Genomic DNA, 15,966 nt, shown 5'->3' on the forward strand with positions numbered 1-15,966 from the left:
TCTACAATGAAGAGACATGAGTGAAAGAAAAATGGAAGATTCTGATGGAAATCTATAATGAAGGGGTGGATGAATATGTACCCAGACAAAAATAGGAAAAGGTGTACAGTAAGTGCTGGTTTAACAGAATATGCAGCAATGTGAAAGAAGAGATAAAGCTTGGAAAAAATGGAAAAAAAAAATAGAAAAATCCTAGAAAGTGGGAAATATACATCAATGAAAGGAATATGTAAAAATATGCAAGTAAAAATTATGAAAGACAATAGAAAAATATAAGGATCAACCAAAACTATTCTATAGGTATGTGAATGGCAAATTGAGAAACAAGAAATGAGGAAACTACACCAAGGGAACATGGAATACACAAAATATATAGAAATGGCTGAGGTCATGAGTTAACATTTCAAGTCTTTTTTCACTAGAGAAAATGGATGGCACTAGGATGAAGGATGAGAAATGAGATCTCCCTATTGGGGAAATAATAGTAACAAGCAGAAATAATGGACCAAATAACAAACCTTGATGTCAGGAAATTGCACAGCCCAGATGGAATTGCAAACTGGATACTAAAGGAATGTAAAGGAGAACTGCTAGGCAAAATATATAAGATGCTCACTTAAAGAAGGAAAAATACCAAAGACTGGAAAAAGGCCAACATCATACCAATATATGAGTATAAAGGAGGAAACAAGGAAAACCCAACAAATTACAGACCAGTTTCCCTTACAAAATTTGTGAAAAAGTTATCAAAAATAGATGGACAAAACTTCTGGAAGAGAACAGCATACTAAACCTGAGACATTTTGGATTCAGACAGAGAAGATCATATGCCTCAAATCTGATCTGTTTCTGCTCAAAACTAATAGATATAATACAGGAAAGGTATGGATGGGCTGATTGTGCTTTCCTGGACCTATGAAAAGTTTTTGGTAAAGTACCACATACAAAACTATTAAGAAAACTGAAAACCATAGGAAGGGTACAAGGTAAAGCACTGGAATGGATGGAGGATTTCTTGCATTGAAGAAAAATGAGAGTAGTGCACAGAGGTAAGAGTTCTACCTGGGAAGAGGTGATTAATGGAGTTCCACAGGGATTGGTACTGGCTCCAATAATGTTTGCTATTTATGTGAATGACATGTATGAGGATGTGGGCAGTTACATGAGCTTTATTGATGATGCAAAGTTGTTGAGAAAAGTGAGTACTGAAATAGAATGCGAATCACTGCAGAGAGATTTGAACAAACTGGGAATGGAGTCAGAAGTGGGAAGTGGACTTCAACATTAAGAAATGTAGTATAGTGCAATTTGGGAAAAGTAAAAACAGGATATCAGGACAATATAAAATTGGTGAAATGGAAGTAAAGATAGTGGAATTTGAAAAAGACCTGGGAGTAATCATCACAAAGGATATGTCTCCAGATAAACAAAATTGTTGGAGAAACCTACAATTTGCTGAGATCAATAAAGGTGGCATTTACTTGGACAATGAAATGGTGAAGAAAATACTAGTCACACCGATAAAGCCAAGGCTGGAGTATGCAGTGACACTATGGTCACCCAGTACCAAAAAGAATATAAGGAAAATTGAAAGAATTAGACATGGCGAGATACAGAGACAGGACACCACGAGTGTAGCTCCCCTTCCCATAAGAAACAAGTAGGTAAATACACACATGCTTGCATACATCAAAACTGTTGTACCAGTTTGTTAATGATTAAATAAGCTCAGGGAAGGAATTGGTAAGTTGAAAAAATTTGGAATTGTGTATGAAGATGCCAAAGAATTGCAAGTATTGAACAGTAACATCCATTCTATGTTTACCAATGAGTTACTTTGATGGGAATGAGAGAATATTGAGAAACCAGGTGTGGGGGTGGGGTTGTTGGGGTTGTGAGACAAAAGTGGAGGTACAATAGGTGTAAAAGCTCCTGGAGGTATTGGAAGTGAGAAAAGTCACAGAACATGATTGGATCTCAAGTTGTATACTCAGAGTATGTCAGGAACAACTTGTGGACAAGATGCACAACTTTTTGCATGTTCACTAAACCAAGGAAAAGTGGCAAGTGATTGGAAACTGGCTAATATTATGCCACTTTATGGTGGTGGTGACTGGGAGGATCCTCTGATCAGTGTTGTCCCCAAAATGTGTGAAAAAATAGTGAAACACAAATGATTGAAGTATATAGAAGAAGAAAACAATCCATGAGGAAAACTGTTGGCCATCAGGATAACGAGATCACTATACATGATTTTGAGAATAAACTGGATGTGGAGAGATACGAAAACGTGTCACTACAAGCATAGCTCTCGTCCTGTTAAATGCAACTAGGTAAATACATGTTTCCAGTTTAACTTTATTTAAGCACAATCTATGTGCTCCAAGAGAAAGATAGATGGATTGTTTACTTGGATACAGTAAAAAGAATTTGACAAGATACCTCAATTTATTTTAATTGAAGCTGGAACATATAGGAGGTTGTAAGGGGAATTCCCTAAATGAATGAATGAAGAATATAGTAGATAAATGAGGACAGAAGTAAAAGACAAGATTTCTGGATTGTGGGAAGTTACTAGTGGAGTCCTATTGGGATCTATTAGAGCCAGTAATGTTTTTTGTATAAATGACATGATGAACAACTTGACCTGTTATGCTTATATGCTGATCATGTAAAGGTCATGAAAAGAAGAATATAGAGGGTTGCAAGTTGCTGAAATAAAATTGGATAGGGTTTATGAGTGAAGCTAGAATTGGAAAATGAATTTCAGCGTGAAGAAATGCAAGATATTAAATACATGTAAGTAAAAATAGTCCATTACTGTTCTATAGAAGGTGAGGAGCATACAGCAGGTGTTGTGAAGCTATGGCCAAAGCCATTTCCTGTCCCCCACGTGCTTTGACTGTTGGGGCAGGTAACAGATATTGCTGGGAATTAGAGAAGTATGGGATGCAAACCCACAACAATGTAATGTGAGACCAGCATGCTTCCAATTACACCACCAGGACACACCATTCCATAGAATGTGTAATGATTTAATCCGAAAAACAGAGGAAGAGAGACTTGGGAGGGATAGTAATGGGAAATTTCTTAAAAAAAAAAATGGGGAAACTTTTAATCTAATGAAGAACATAAGAGTAGTATTCCTCTACATGGACAAAGACATGATGATTATTATTAAAAACCTGATATGGCCTCAACTGTTTTGCTGCAGTGGTGGTCACCACACAAAAAGAAAGATTAAAAAAAAATAGAGAAAATTCAGAAAGCAGCAACAAAAATGGCTCGAGATCTTGTTGATAAATCATATAGAGACTGAATATTCTGGGGCCGCCAACATTAGAGGGAAGAAACAGAGGAGAGCTTTTGAAGTAGCTCATATCCTGTATATTACAACTAGGTAAATATATGTATGTATCTAGTTGTACCTAGCTGTATCTTGCGGGAAGGGGGAGCTGAGCTCATGGTGTCCCGTCTTTGTATCTCTCCATATCTGCTCTTAAATTCTTGTTTTGTTTTTGCACACACTGTTTCTTCTTCCAATGTGTTCCATACATCCACCACTCTGGGGAAAGCAGTTCTTTATCAGGTCCCTTCTATAAGTGTCCTTTTTAAGCTTCTTTCCATGTCCTCTTGTGTTTCTCCTATCCCAGTTTAGTAAGTCTTCTCTGGCAAGGACTTCCATGCCTTTCATAATTCTGTAGATGGTCAACAAGTCGTGTGTTTGTGTGTATTTATTTACCTAGTTGTATTACACGGGAAGGGAGCTATGCTCATGGTGACCTGTCTTTGTATGTTTTAGCATCAAACTCCTTCTTAAAATCTTGAATAGTATTTGCACACACTGGTTCTTTATCTAATTTATTCGATATATCCAGCACTCTGTTTGGGAAGCTATTCTTTTCCTGGTCTCTTCTATAGTTATCGTTTTTTAGTTTCTTTTCATGACCTCTTGTTTTTCCATTGTCATTTTTTAGTAAATCATTCCTGTCAAGGATTTCCATTCCTTTCATGATTCTAGATATAGTCAGTAGATCACCTCTTTCTCTTCTCTGCTCTAGTGTTGGTAGTTCCAATTTCGATAATCTTTATTCATATGTGTGTATATATATATATATATATATATATATGATTGTGTTTAGTTCATCCTTATGGTCCACTACAGGATCAGTCTATCTCCTGAGAGATGATATAGCCTCTGCACCTCACCACAGAGTAAAGTTTATGTATGGTGAGAAGTGCATGTGAAGTGTTTTGGTGTGGTGGAATGGATGTGTTTGTGAATAGTCTAAACAGAGTGTAATAAGCTTGACTATACTGATTAGGTGCTAGCATATTATGCAATACTGATCTATTGCACTTCTTATCTCCGCCGTTGTGAAGAGGGGTTGGAAAGCCAAGAAGGTTTGCAATTGCTGAGGATTGAACCTGGACCTTCCACATTTTGAGGCCAGAACATTGCCTACTGCTCCATGCAGGTTCTTTATATGTATATTTTCTCCCCCTGTGCCTCTCACCTTCTCCTGGTTATCTGGTGGGGCTCAGGTCTCCTCAGAGGATGACCACTACTGCCTCACCACCCAACCCTGCACCAACAGGACTGCTTGGCCAGACAGTCTAGGGCAGCGTTTCCCAACCTTTTCTGACCATAGCACCCCCTGTTGTCATGTCTAAGCAGTCCAACACCCCTATCTTGTTATTAGAAGGATAAAAGAAAGTGAAGTGTACTGCTTGATGATTTATATTCTTGATTCCCTAGAACTGAAACAAATTGACAATATTATTTGTAGAAGAAATAAGAACACCCTAGAAAAATGAACTAGCATGGAAAAAGTAAAATATGCACAACTAGGTAATCAACGATGCATATATCAATATGATTTTTGTGTGCATCACTTCCCAGCACCCCCTATAATTGATTTCAGCATCCCAGGTTGGGAAATGCTGGTCTAGTGAATGACAACAACAGTAACAGCCCACCAATTCCATGTTACAGTTCCACAGAACTCCCAATAGAGAACACTCCAGGCTTGTATGTCACTATGGCTTGCAATTGCTGCTTGTCATATCCTAGTCTCACAGACTCCAACACTCCCAGTCGCATCTGGAATGAATGATTACTGGTCAATCTCGCATACTCCAAATCCATTTCTTCTCTCACAATATCCTCATTGTCATTCATCAGTTAAGAGCATACGTCACATGCTGATGCTATTCCCAATGGATTCTCTGAACAAGCCTTCAGGCAGCCACATTTATGGTTCCAAACATCTTTCAGCAGGATTGGTCAGTTTTCCTCAGCCATGTATTTGGGGGGGGGGGTCATTTTTGTCTCCTCCACCAAGGATTTTCTTGTGGAAATCCACCTGTGACTGGGATCAACACAAGGGAAGTGTGCCACATGCCTGTTTAGCTGGAGCTGATGTTGACAAATTATGTTGGTAACTGGCCTTGACCGAATCTCATGGAGCAATTGCCAGGTTGATACAAAGTCATTGCAGCAATACTCCATGATTCTTTGAAATTGTTTGGTACCAAAGGTTTTGAGATGCCTATTCAAGTTAGTATTCAGTATCCATGTTTCACAGCCATACAGGAGAACCAGGAGCACACGCAACATGAAGATTGAGATCTTAGTTGTCATGAATAAATATTGACAGTGCCATATATTTCAGTTGAGCAAATCCATGATAACATGTCCTGTACTAGTCTTGTTCCCTCGCATATCTGTAATACCTCTCCCGTACCAAAACATCCCTGTGTACATCCTTAGGCTGCTCCTAAGAACAACCCTATGGACATTCATTAAAGAATCCTCCTCACCAATCTGTCAATATTCATACTTGTGGAGAGACCCCCAATGACAATAGCCCAACATTTTTCCAATAACTCCCCTAACATGCAACCTGTACCCACACTTATATCCCATCACCTCAAACACTGCTGCACCAGATTCTTCTATGACATTATTGTGGACTCCTCCTAAACTGGGAAAAACTTCCTCCTCTCTCCCTTCTCTTCCTCTTCCTCCTTGTCTTCCTTTTCCTCTTTCTCCTGCTCCTCCAACAGTTCAAACCCAACTGTATTTGTCTACAAGAAACATAATTAATTACTTGTACACTTCCACACGTAAGAGGTTCCCGTATTTGTCCTCCCCTCTCCTTTCTCAAACCACATAAGGAGGAACATCAATCTTTATGTGCCCAGGTTTCGCTTTTTCACTACTTTCACTCTATATACCCCTTGAAGCCATTGCAGCCAAACTCTTCCTGCAACACCTACTCACCACCTGCTTACTATACAACTCTTCTATGTCACTTCAGAAATTTTATTTCCTTTCACAATTACCCCCTTACTCTGTTGGGTGACACACCTGACACCCCTTCTGGTGATATACTATCACAACTTGAAGTAGACTAATAATCTCCTTACATACTTCTCACTTTCTCCCTCGATCACTCTCACTCTCTCTTCTATAGTGACCATTTATCTTTCCTTACAACCCTGTCTGTGTCCACTCCCACAACCTCGATGGTCCATATCCCATGCAAACTGGGAAACTTTCCAACCAGTATTATATCTCTCTAGAACAGTAAGACACAGCTCAATAGTCAACACAGCACTGTTTCACAGATCACATAACATCAGTTCTTTCATTCATGAAGATTTCACCATCCACATCTCAACATTCATTTCCCTGGTGTAACAACTTTTCATCACCTCTAAAGATGTATCATCCTAGAGAATTACCTTCTTTTAAAAAAAAAAGTATGAGCTCATGCATGCTGAGTGATGCATCAAGTATATTGATCTTCTTGGCAAATCTACATACTATCAACAACCTCTCAAACCCCCCTGTTCCAAAGTATGGAAAAAGATTCTGAAAAAATTCAACAAATCACTTTGATATTCTCTCCTTGTTTTTCAAGTCGGGAGGCAACTCGTATGAACCCCTCAAGCGACAGAGTGGCAGAAAAGGAACCGATGACTTCCGGCCATGTAAACCCAAATTCTTGCCTTGAAAGACTACCCACAAGTATTAAGGCATTTGATTTTACATCTCTCATCTCCCAAGACTACAAGGTGTATCAGAAAAGTTCCAGGATTGGTGTCACAAAAGATTTATTTCAAATCCAAACTACAAACTACAAGTTCTCCCCTTTGAAGTAATCCCCATGGAGTCTAATACACTTTCCCATCCTTCTCTGTCACGCTTGCAATGACCTCCTGGAAAGATTCATCTGGGATCCTTCACAGCTCCATCATCGTGGCCTTTGTGATGTCATCCATGTCTTCAAAATGGGTCCCCTTGATGACTCCCTTAACCTTAGGAAAGAGGAAAAACTCACAAGGAGCCAGGTGAGGTGAATAAAGAGGTTGCTCCAGCATGGTGATGTTCTTTTCGACCAGGAACTCTTAGATTCTCAGGGCATTGTGAACAGGTGCATTGTCATGGTAAAGTAGCCACAAGTTGTCCTGCCACAACTCTCTCCTCTTCTCACACACTGAATGAAGCAAATGGTGCAGTATCTCTTCATAGACATGCTGATTGATCATCTGGCCCTGTGGCAAGAACTCACAGTGGATGATGCCCCTCATCGAAGAATGTGATCAACTTGACTTTGTACTTCGACTGTTTTCCTTTCTTCGGCTTTGGCAACATCGGATTCTTCCACTGAAGGTTCTGGCGTTTGGTCTCCGGGTCATACTTGAAGATCCATGACTCTCCCTAGCAAGTTTGGTTTGGTTTCAAGACACTCAAGGATGTCCTGACACACTTGCATGCGTCATTCCCTCAGGTCATTGTTCAGCAGTTTCAGCACCATCTTTGCACAGACTGTCCGCATGTCCAAATCTTCAGTGATAATCTTCCAGAAATTGTCCCAGTTCATGCCCAGCTCATTTGTGATCAGTCAAACAGTCAGCCAACGTTGCTACACACCATCTGCCTGACATGCTCAACGTTGGCCTCGGTTCTGCTCGTTGAAGGCCTTCCTCTTCTGGGGTCATCTTCCACATCCTCGCATCCCTCTTTAAACCTCTTGTACCACTCAAAAACATGTGAGCATGACATCATCTCATCTCTGTACTCTTCTGCAGCAATCCCAGTGCATCTGACGGATTTTTCCCCAACTGGACCAGAAACTTCAAGCCCTGTGCTCATTGCTTGATGACCTGAAACAAGATATGTATATAAAAACATATAAAAAAAAGTACAAATGCTGCAGAGAGCTGAGGTCACAGTGATATACTCCAGGGGGATTACTTTGAAGGGGAAAGCTTGTAGTTTGTAGTTAGGGTTTGCAATAAATCCTTTGTGCACTAGTCCTGGAATTTTTCTGACACACCTCATATAATCAGCAATTTACAGAAGTAGAATTCTGCACTTACCTCTCCAGCTGCAGAGCAACAGCCCCAGGCCCAGACAACATACATTTGATATAATTACACCCCCCCTCCCCCCCCCCCAAAAAAAAAATACAATAAGAAAAATTAGATATACAAGATGTTGAACCAATTCAAATAAATATGGGTGGAGTACACCTATACTACCTGGAGAGAGGTCATCATCCTGGTTTCTTCAGACGGAAAATATAAAACTTGCCCAAAACAACTACTTCCAATCACTCTCACAAATTGCCTTTGCAAATTCTATGAAAAATATATTGCCTTATTGTGACTACTGTCAACTGGAACACCATTCCTTCCTATCATTCTTCTAATCTAGCTGTAATGTTGGTTGCAACATAACAGGAATCTTGGTGCAAACAAAAACAACAATTTTACCATGTTTGCTAACAACCAGCATAGATTCACTTTATCAACTTAGAAAAGCAAATGACAGCCTGGAGACCCACTAAGTTTTCTTGTAAGCTTCTGTGGAGGCCCACCAATCTTCATATTTTCTTATACCATTGAACTTCCTGAATGTGTGAGGAACATCCCAGTCATCTATACCCAATCATCTGGCAGGATTCCCCAAGGAAGCATTCTCAGTCATTTTTATCTTGGTCATTGATGATGTAGCAAAACATTTCCTATGGAATTACCTCCAGCTTGTATATCAATGATCTAGCCCTATTCCATTTTGGAATCCACCCAACCCACTTCAGCTGCCATGATGAGTAGCTGACTATGGATTTTTTTTTCACTTCAAGATCAATCTCATATTTATATATATAAGATGCCCCTGCAAAGACACCCCATCAGTACATCTAAGCAACACTCCTTCCTGTGTTTGAAAAGACTCAGTTTCTAGGTCTGATCTGTGACTTGTGCCTTTCTAGGACCTATCAACTTGGACATCTAAAAGCTTCCTGTCTCCAAACCTGTGACATCCTCAACTTGCTGTCCCATGCAAGCAGGGGAGCTAACAGATAATCCCCTTTGGAATCTTTACCCAAGGTTCATACAAAATTAAATTTGTTGTACCTGCAACAACTTCTCTGCCTCACTCACAGCTGTTCTGGTGGTAGACCCCATTCACATTCTCGGCCTACACCTAATCTCTTGTACTTTCTGTGGTACCTCAGCTAAAATTTTGTATGAAAAAAATAGATACTCCCCTTTAGATATCTATCATTGCTAAAGTTCCTTTTACCAGCCACATGAAAGCTGTATGTTGAAACCAACATTATCTACAGTCAAGGAGTGAATGTAGTTGATATATTTACCTACCTTGACAGCAGTGTCCAGGAACAACAACATAGACGATGAGGTGAATTCAAGGATCACCAAACCAAGTGCTACTTTTGGCAGACTTTACAGTATTTGTGGAACAGAAGTATCAGCCTAGAGACAAAGCTGAAAGAATATAGGACAATTGTGCTCCTTGTGCTGCTGAGTGACTGTGAATCCTAGACAACATACCAGTGACATATCTTGCTATATCACTTTCACACAGTCCATCTCAGAAGGCTCCTTCAGATCAAGTGGCAAGACAGGGTGCCAAACATTGAAGTCCTCTCTTGTTTTGTCTAGCATCCACATTATCTTGATGCAGTTGCAGTTCCACTGGGCAGGACGTCTAATGTGTATACCTAACCATCAGCTGCTAAAGAGACTTCTATGATGAGCTACAGCAGGGCAAGCACTCCCATGGAGGCAAGAAGAATCATTACAAATACATTCTTGAATCATCCTTGAAGGCCTTTAGCATCAACCCAGATACAACGGACCAAGTAGCTATGGACAGCCATCTACAATTGTACCCAAAGCTTTGAATCTGCCTGAACAGATCCAACTGGGCAATGCCAAGAGGTATGGAAAGCCCTAGCCAGTGAAACTCCCCCAGTTGGTGCCTGCAAGTTCAGATCAGATGTACTGGTCATCTATATAGATCTCTTAAGGTCCTAGTCCTAGGATGACTAAAAAAGTCCTTGTGCTTATGGACAAACAACTGATGAGGTAACAATAGATTACTGTGGCTTTGAAGTGGATGACAGTGACAAAATATGCCAATAGGAGATCTTTCAATCCATGATGAAGTTGGATGCAGAAGAGGTAAACATTCAAACAGGTAACTAAATGAGTAAATGAATTAACTGTTAGTAGGCATGCCAGTCTCCTTTGTGGAAAATTTATTCCATTCATTGACTAGCCACTTTCTCCCTCCCTCCTAGATGGAATATATCATTCTGACAACTTGGGGCTCATCTGGTTAGTTTTTAGTATTAAAATGTTGTCAATTATGATATTGGTTCCCTTATGATATTGAAGGTCTGTAACAGTTGCCCCCATAAATCAACCCCTTTTCTTCTTATTATTTTTTAAGTCTTGTTTTATTTTATTTTTAGGGGGTGGGTCAATTTCTTTATGAGGTGTTATACAGAATGGTACAGTTTTAGTGGATTGGCTGTTATTTTTCTTTTGTTATACTTAGAAACTTGAGAGATACTGGTGTGTAGTTCCATGGGTCTTCTTCATTTTGTATCTATTCAAGAGTTTTTGGGTTGGGATGTTAATCTAATGTAATAAACTTCTGTATACTCAGGTCCTCTACATCCCTCAAATACCCAACAGAACTTAACAAGATCCAGTAGCCCTCTTTGCACATAGTCTGATTAATTTGTTTCCAACTGTTCTTGGGAGTTTGATTTCTCTATTTTGACCAGAATATAGTTGTTCAAAAGTATGATGCAGTTTACAAGGAAGAAATTTTATTGCAGAAACACAAGATTTACAGTAGAGAAGTTGGACACTTGAGTACTACAAGAGTGTTATAATCATGAGGGCTGTCATACAGCGTGTTCAAAAGGCTTCTGTTTGTGGTATGTATTAAAATTAATGTTCTATCAGTAATATGTATATCTACTCGTAACATTCCTATACCAATGTAAAATATATAGTTGTATTTGATGAACGTGTTTGCCTAATTTTTTTTTTTTTTTTTTTCTTTCTTTCTTTTCTTTCCAGTGAATGGGGAAACTGTCAGTACAATTGGAAGAGGCTTGTGTGTTCTTATTGGGATTCACAAAAATGACTCCAGAGATGATATGGAATACATGTAATTCGGTTTGTCACTAGTTTTTCAGTCCCAAAGTTTTAATATTATGTTGAGTACATGAAATTGTGTAGCATGTTTGTGTAATTTATGAAAGTTAATGTACTTTTTCAGGGTTCGCAAAATACTGAATATTCGTTTATTTGAAGATACCTCTGGGAAGAGATGGAATTTGAGTGTCAAAGATCTTGGATTAGAAGTTTTATGCATATCTCAGGTAAAGTGTTTACTTGCTACTGAATTACACACATCTATTCACTGCTTGTTGGTATTATTATTGGTGTTTTGGTCTGTCTTGCTGGTACAGCAAGCCAATACTGTGTGAGGTATGTGTGTAAAGGTCACAGTATTACAAATTGATTGTCATGTAAGATACAAGCTCATATTTGGGAGGGAGTAGTCGATCACAAATCCAGTAGTGATAAAAGACCATATTAAATCACTCGCATAAGTAGTCTTTATTTGTATGTATTTACCTAGTTGTATTTTACGGGAAGGGGAGCTGTGCTCGTGGTGTCCCGTCTTCATATCTCATTTTATCTAAACTATTTTTAAATTCATGTATTGTTTTTGCACACACCACTTTCTCATCTAACTTGTTCCAACTGTCTATTACTCTGTGAGGAAAGCTGTTCTTTTTCAGATCTCTTCTATAGCTGTCTTTTTTTATTTTCTTTCCGTGTCCTCTTGTATTTCTATCATCCCATTTTATCAGATTCTCTCTATCAGTAATTTCTATGCCTTTCATGATTCTGTAAATAGCTATCAAATCTCCTCTCTTCTTTTCTCTAGTGTCTATAGTTCAAGTTTTGCTAGTCTCTCTTCATATGATAGTTTTGAGAATGTTGGTGCCAATTTTGTAATTGCTCTTTGTATTCTTTCAAGTTTTTTATACATTTTTTTGTACTTAGTGACCATATCGTTGCTGCATATTCCAGTCTTGGTCTTATCAGGGTGATTAGAATTTTCTTCACCATTTCTTCATCCAGGTATGTAAATGCAACTTTGATTGTTCTTATTAAATTATAAGTTTCTCCAAAAATCTTATTAATATGTTTCTCAGGTGACATATTATTCATAACAATGACTCCCAGGTCCTCATTTTATACTTTTTTTATTCCTTCTTCTCCCAATTTATATGATCCTGTTATTCTGTTTTTGCTTTTTCCAAATTCCATTATACTACACTTTTTTGTATTGAACTCCATCTCCCACTTCCTACTCCATTCCCATACTTTATTTAGATCACTCTGTAGTGATTCACAATCTTCTTCCGTGTTCACTCTTTTCAGTAGTTTTGCATCATCTGCAAAGAAGCTCATATAGCTTTCAATTCCTTCATCCATATCATTAATATATATAGCAAACATTATTGGGGCCAGAACTGTTCCTTGTGGAACACCGCTTATTACTTCATCTCATTTTGAGTGTTTATCTCTTATCACTACTCTCATTTTCCTTTCTTGCAAAAAGTCTTCCATCCAATTAAGCAGTTTGCCCTGTATTCCTCCTTCAGTTTCTAATTTCTTAAGCAACTTCTTATGTGGTACTTTGTCAAAAACTTTTTTTAGGTCTAGAAATGCACAATCAGCCCATCCATCTCTTTCTTGTATTATATCTATTAGCCTTGAATAGAAACATATTAAATTGGTGACGCATGATCGTCCTTGTCTGAATCCAAATTGCCTTGCATTTAACATGTTTTTTTTTTTTTCTAAATATTTTACCCATCTTCTTTTGACAATTCTTTCACAAATTTTTGCTAATGTACTTGTTAGAGAGACTGGTCTATAGTTGGTAGGGTCTTCTTTATTTCCTCCTTTATATATAGGTACTATATTTGCTTTTTTCCAATCTTCTGGAACTTTTCCTTATTTCAAGGAACTATTTATTATGCTATGTATTTTGTCTGCCAGTTCATTCCTGCATTCTTTCAAAATCCAGTTTGCTATTTCATATGGTCCATGCGATTTTCTGACATCAAGATTACTCAAGTGTTTCAATATTTCGTTCTTTGTTACTTCTATTTCTTTCATGGGAGGGACTTTCTCTTTCCATTCGATCTCTTCAGGTTGTATGTTCTCCCTTGTAAACACTGATTTAAAATGTTTGTTCATAATTTCCGCCATTTCAATTTCCTCTGTGTATTCAATTCCTCCTCGTCTTAATTTCTCCAAGTCTTGTTTGTTTTTCAATTTGTTGTTTACAAATCTGTAAAATAGTTTTGGTTGATCTTTACACTTTTCTATGACATCTTTTTCATATTTTCTCTTTTCCTCTCTGCACGTTTGTACATATTCATTTCTATAACAAGTATATATTTTCCATTTTTCAGGCATTCTGTCTTTTTTCCATCTGGTCCAAGCTTTGTCTCTTTTGTCTTTTAACTCCCTACAACTTTTATTGTAGCAGCATTTTACATATTCTTTTTCTTGTTTTTGTCTTGGGACATACTTTTCCACTCCTTTTTTTGTAAATTTTTGTCAAAATATTCCATTTCTCTTCCACTGTTGTTTCTTCTTTGCATATTTCTTCTCAGTTTTCTTTTTGAAAGAATTCTCTTATTTTATCAAAGTTTGTTTTTTCATACATCATTCTTCCTTTTCTGTATTGTTAATTTCTTTTCATGTATTTTTCCTCATTTAGTTCCAGTTCAATCAATATGTGGTCACTTTTATTTATTGGTGTTTTATATTGAATCTTGTCCACTATTCTAGGTTCAGATGTAATTATTAGGTCTAGTCTCAATGGTTCTTCCTCATTTCTATACCTAGTGTTCTCCTGTATCCACTGTGTCATTGTATTGTCAGTAATCATCTCAAGTAGAGCGTTTCCCCATGAGCCATCTCCACCCTATACTGTCATCTCTTCCCAGCAGATTTCTTTGCAATTAAAGTCGCCCATCATAACTATTCTTCCTCCATCTTCCATTATCTTATTTAATGTTATCTTTGTGTTCTCTAACATACTTTTATGTTCACTCTCTTCCCACGAGGCTGTTTTCGGAGGCACATAATTTATCACAAACTTTCTGCTCTTCTTATCTCTGTCTTCCACTTCGATCATAATCATCTCTACTGTATTCTTTCCATATGTGACACACCTCACGTTTATATCCTTCTTAGTCAGGAACATAACTCCACCCCCTTGCTTTGTCTCTCTGTTTCTAATCCAGTAATTGTATGCATCATGTCCTACACTGTTGGGTGGTAGTGGACCTTTTAATTTTGTTTCTACAATTCCCATTATGTCTGGTTCTTTTTCCTTCAAATAATCATTCAGCTCATTCAATCCTGTTATTAATCCATCTATATTTGTGTAAGACACTCTTAGTTTTCTGCCACTTCCATTGTGTTCTCTGTTTCCCTTTTGTTTTTCTCTTGTATGTCGAATTTCCTTAGTTTCATATTCACTACTCTCCAATAGAATCTCTCTTTTTCTGACTCTGTTCTGTTCTCGTTTTTTTCCTTAGCTTCAAGTCTTTTCTTTTTTTCTTCCTCTCTTTCCTCTTTATTCATTTCCCTTTTTATCCATACCTTTTTATATTGTTCACTTGTTGCTAGTTTCCCTGTTTTGGATAAGATATTCTCTGCTGTCGTTTGTGACCTGAATTTAATCTTAACCACTTCACTACGGGACTTAAATCTCGCGGGCAGCAGCCAATGCCAGCCGTACGACGTGTCGTAATAATACTCGCATCATAAAATATAGTCACGGCTTATATCGATCGTTCTCTCTTTCACCTGTGAATTTTGAAAACCACAGAGAATGGGATTAAGAGCAGATTAGGGAGAATGTAAAAACACAGGGGCGACTACAATAAATATAATCAAGACGCCGATATGGCAGCGTCGCGAATCCACTTGCTCCTCATGACGCCTACGTGTGCGGCACCGTATTGAAGGGGTTAATTGGTCTGGTCTTATCTGTACTATACTTTCCGAGTCTGAACTTCTCTTCGATTTGTTTCATTATTTCTGGTCCATCTTCCTGAACTAATTGTAGTAAACTGCTTACTTTTTCATTTTCCTCTTTGATTCTTGAGGTTCTATCTGGGTTATGTTTCTCTTCCATTCCTAATATAATTATACATTTCTTTTTGTCTGCTAAGTCTCCTACAATATTCTCCTTCTGTCTCATCAATTTGATAACTGAGTCTTCAGTTTGTTCTTTCATTTGCTGTTTAATTATATCAGTAAATGCAACTTTACTATTTTCCTGTATCTTCCTCCACCCTGTTATGTATTGGCTTTTCCTTAGGTGCCAATTAGTTTCTCTGTTCTCCATGGTTACACGGAAGGGTTGAAGGAAACATAGGCTTCCGGCACTGTGTGTATTTCACACTCTGTTTACATTATGGCGCTCCAGGAAGCGCGCGAATTCAACATTGAACAAAACAGAAACAGAAGGCGCATGTCGCCATTAACCTAATTATTTAATGTGAATACACTACATATTCCTCC

At 38.1% G+C, this 15,966-nt stretch overlaps 1 protein-coding gene across 2 annotated transcripts in view; it reads left to right on the top strand.

The window, feature by feature from the left end:
• Dtd (D-aminoacyl-tRNA deacylase) overlaps nt 1-15,966 on the top strand; it is a 69,637-nt gene that overhangs the window by 26,196 nt on the left and 27,475 nt on the right. The window contains exons 1-4 of one of the 2 annotated variants that reach the window (XM_076177333.1): nt 9,432-10,519; nt 11,169-11,270; nt 11,416-11,506; nt 11,618-11,720. In XM_076177333.1, coding sequence (XP_076033448.1) covers nt 11,228-11,270; nt 11,416-11,506; nt 11,618-11,720 — 237 coding nt within the window. In that variant the 5' untranslated portion in view covers nt 9,432-10,519; nt 11,169-11,227. Of the gene's footprint in view, nt 1-9,431; nt 10,520-11,168; nt 11,271-11,415; nt 11,507-11,617; nt 11,721-15,966 lie in introns of those variants that run through there. The other variant, XM_076177334.1, reaches the window with a different exon arrangement.

Source organism: Oratosquilla oratoria, chromosome 40 (genome assembly GCF_046742065.1).
Source record: "Oratosquilla oratoria isolate Oo_2021 chromosome 40, ASM4674206v1, whole genome shotgun sequence".
NCBI classification, from domain to species: Eukaryota; Metazoa; Arthropoda; class Malacostraca; order Stomatopoda; family Squillidae; genus Oratosquilla; species Oratosquilla oratoria.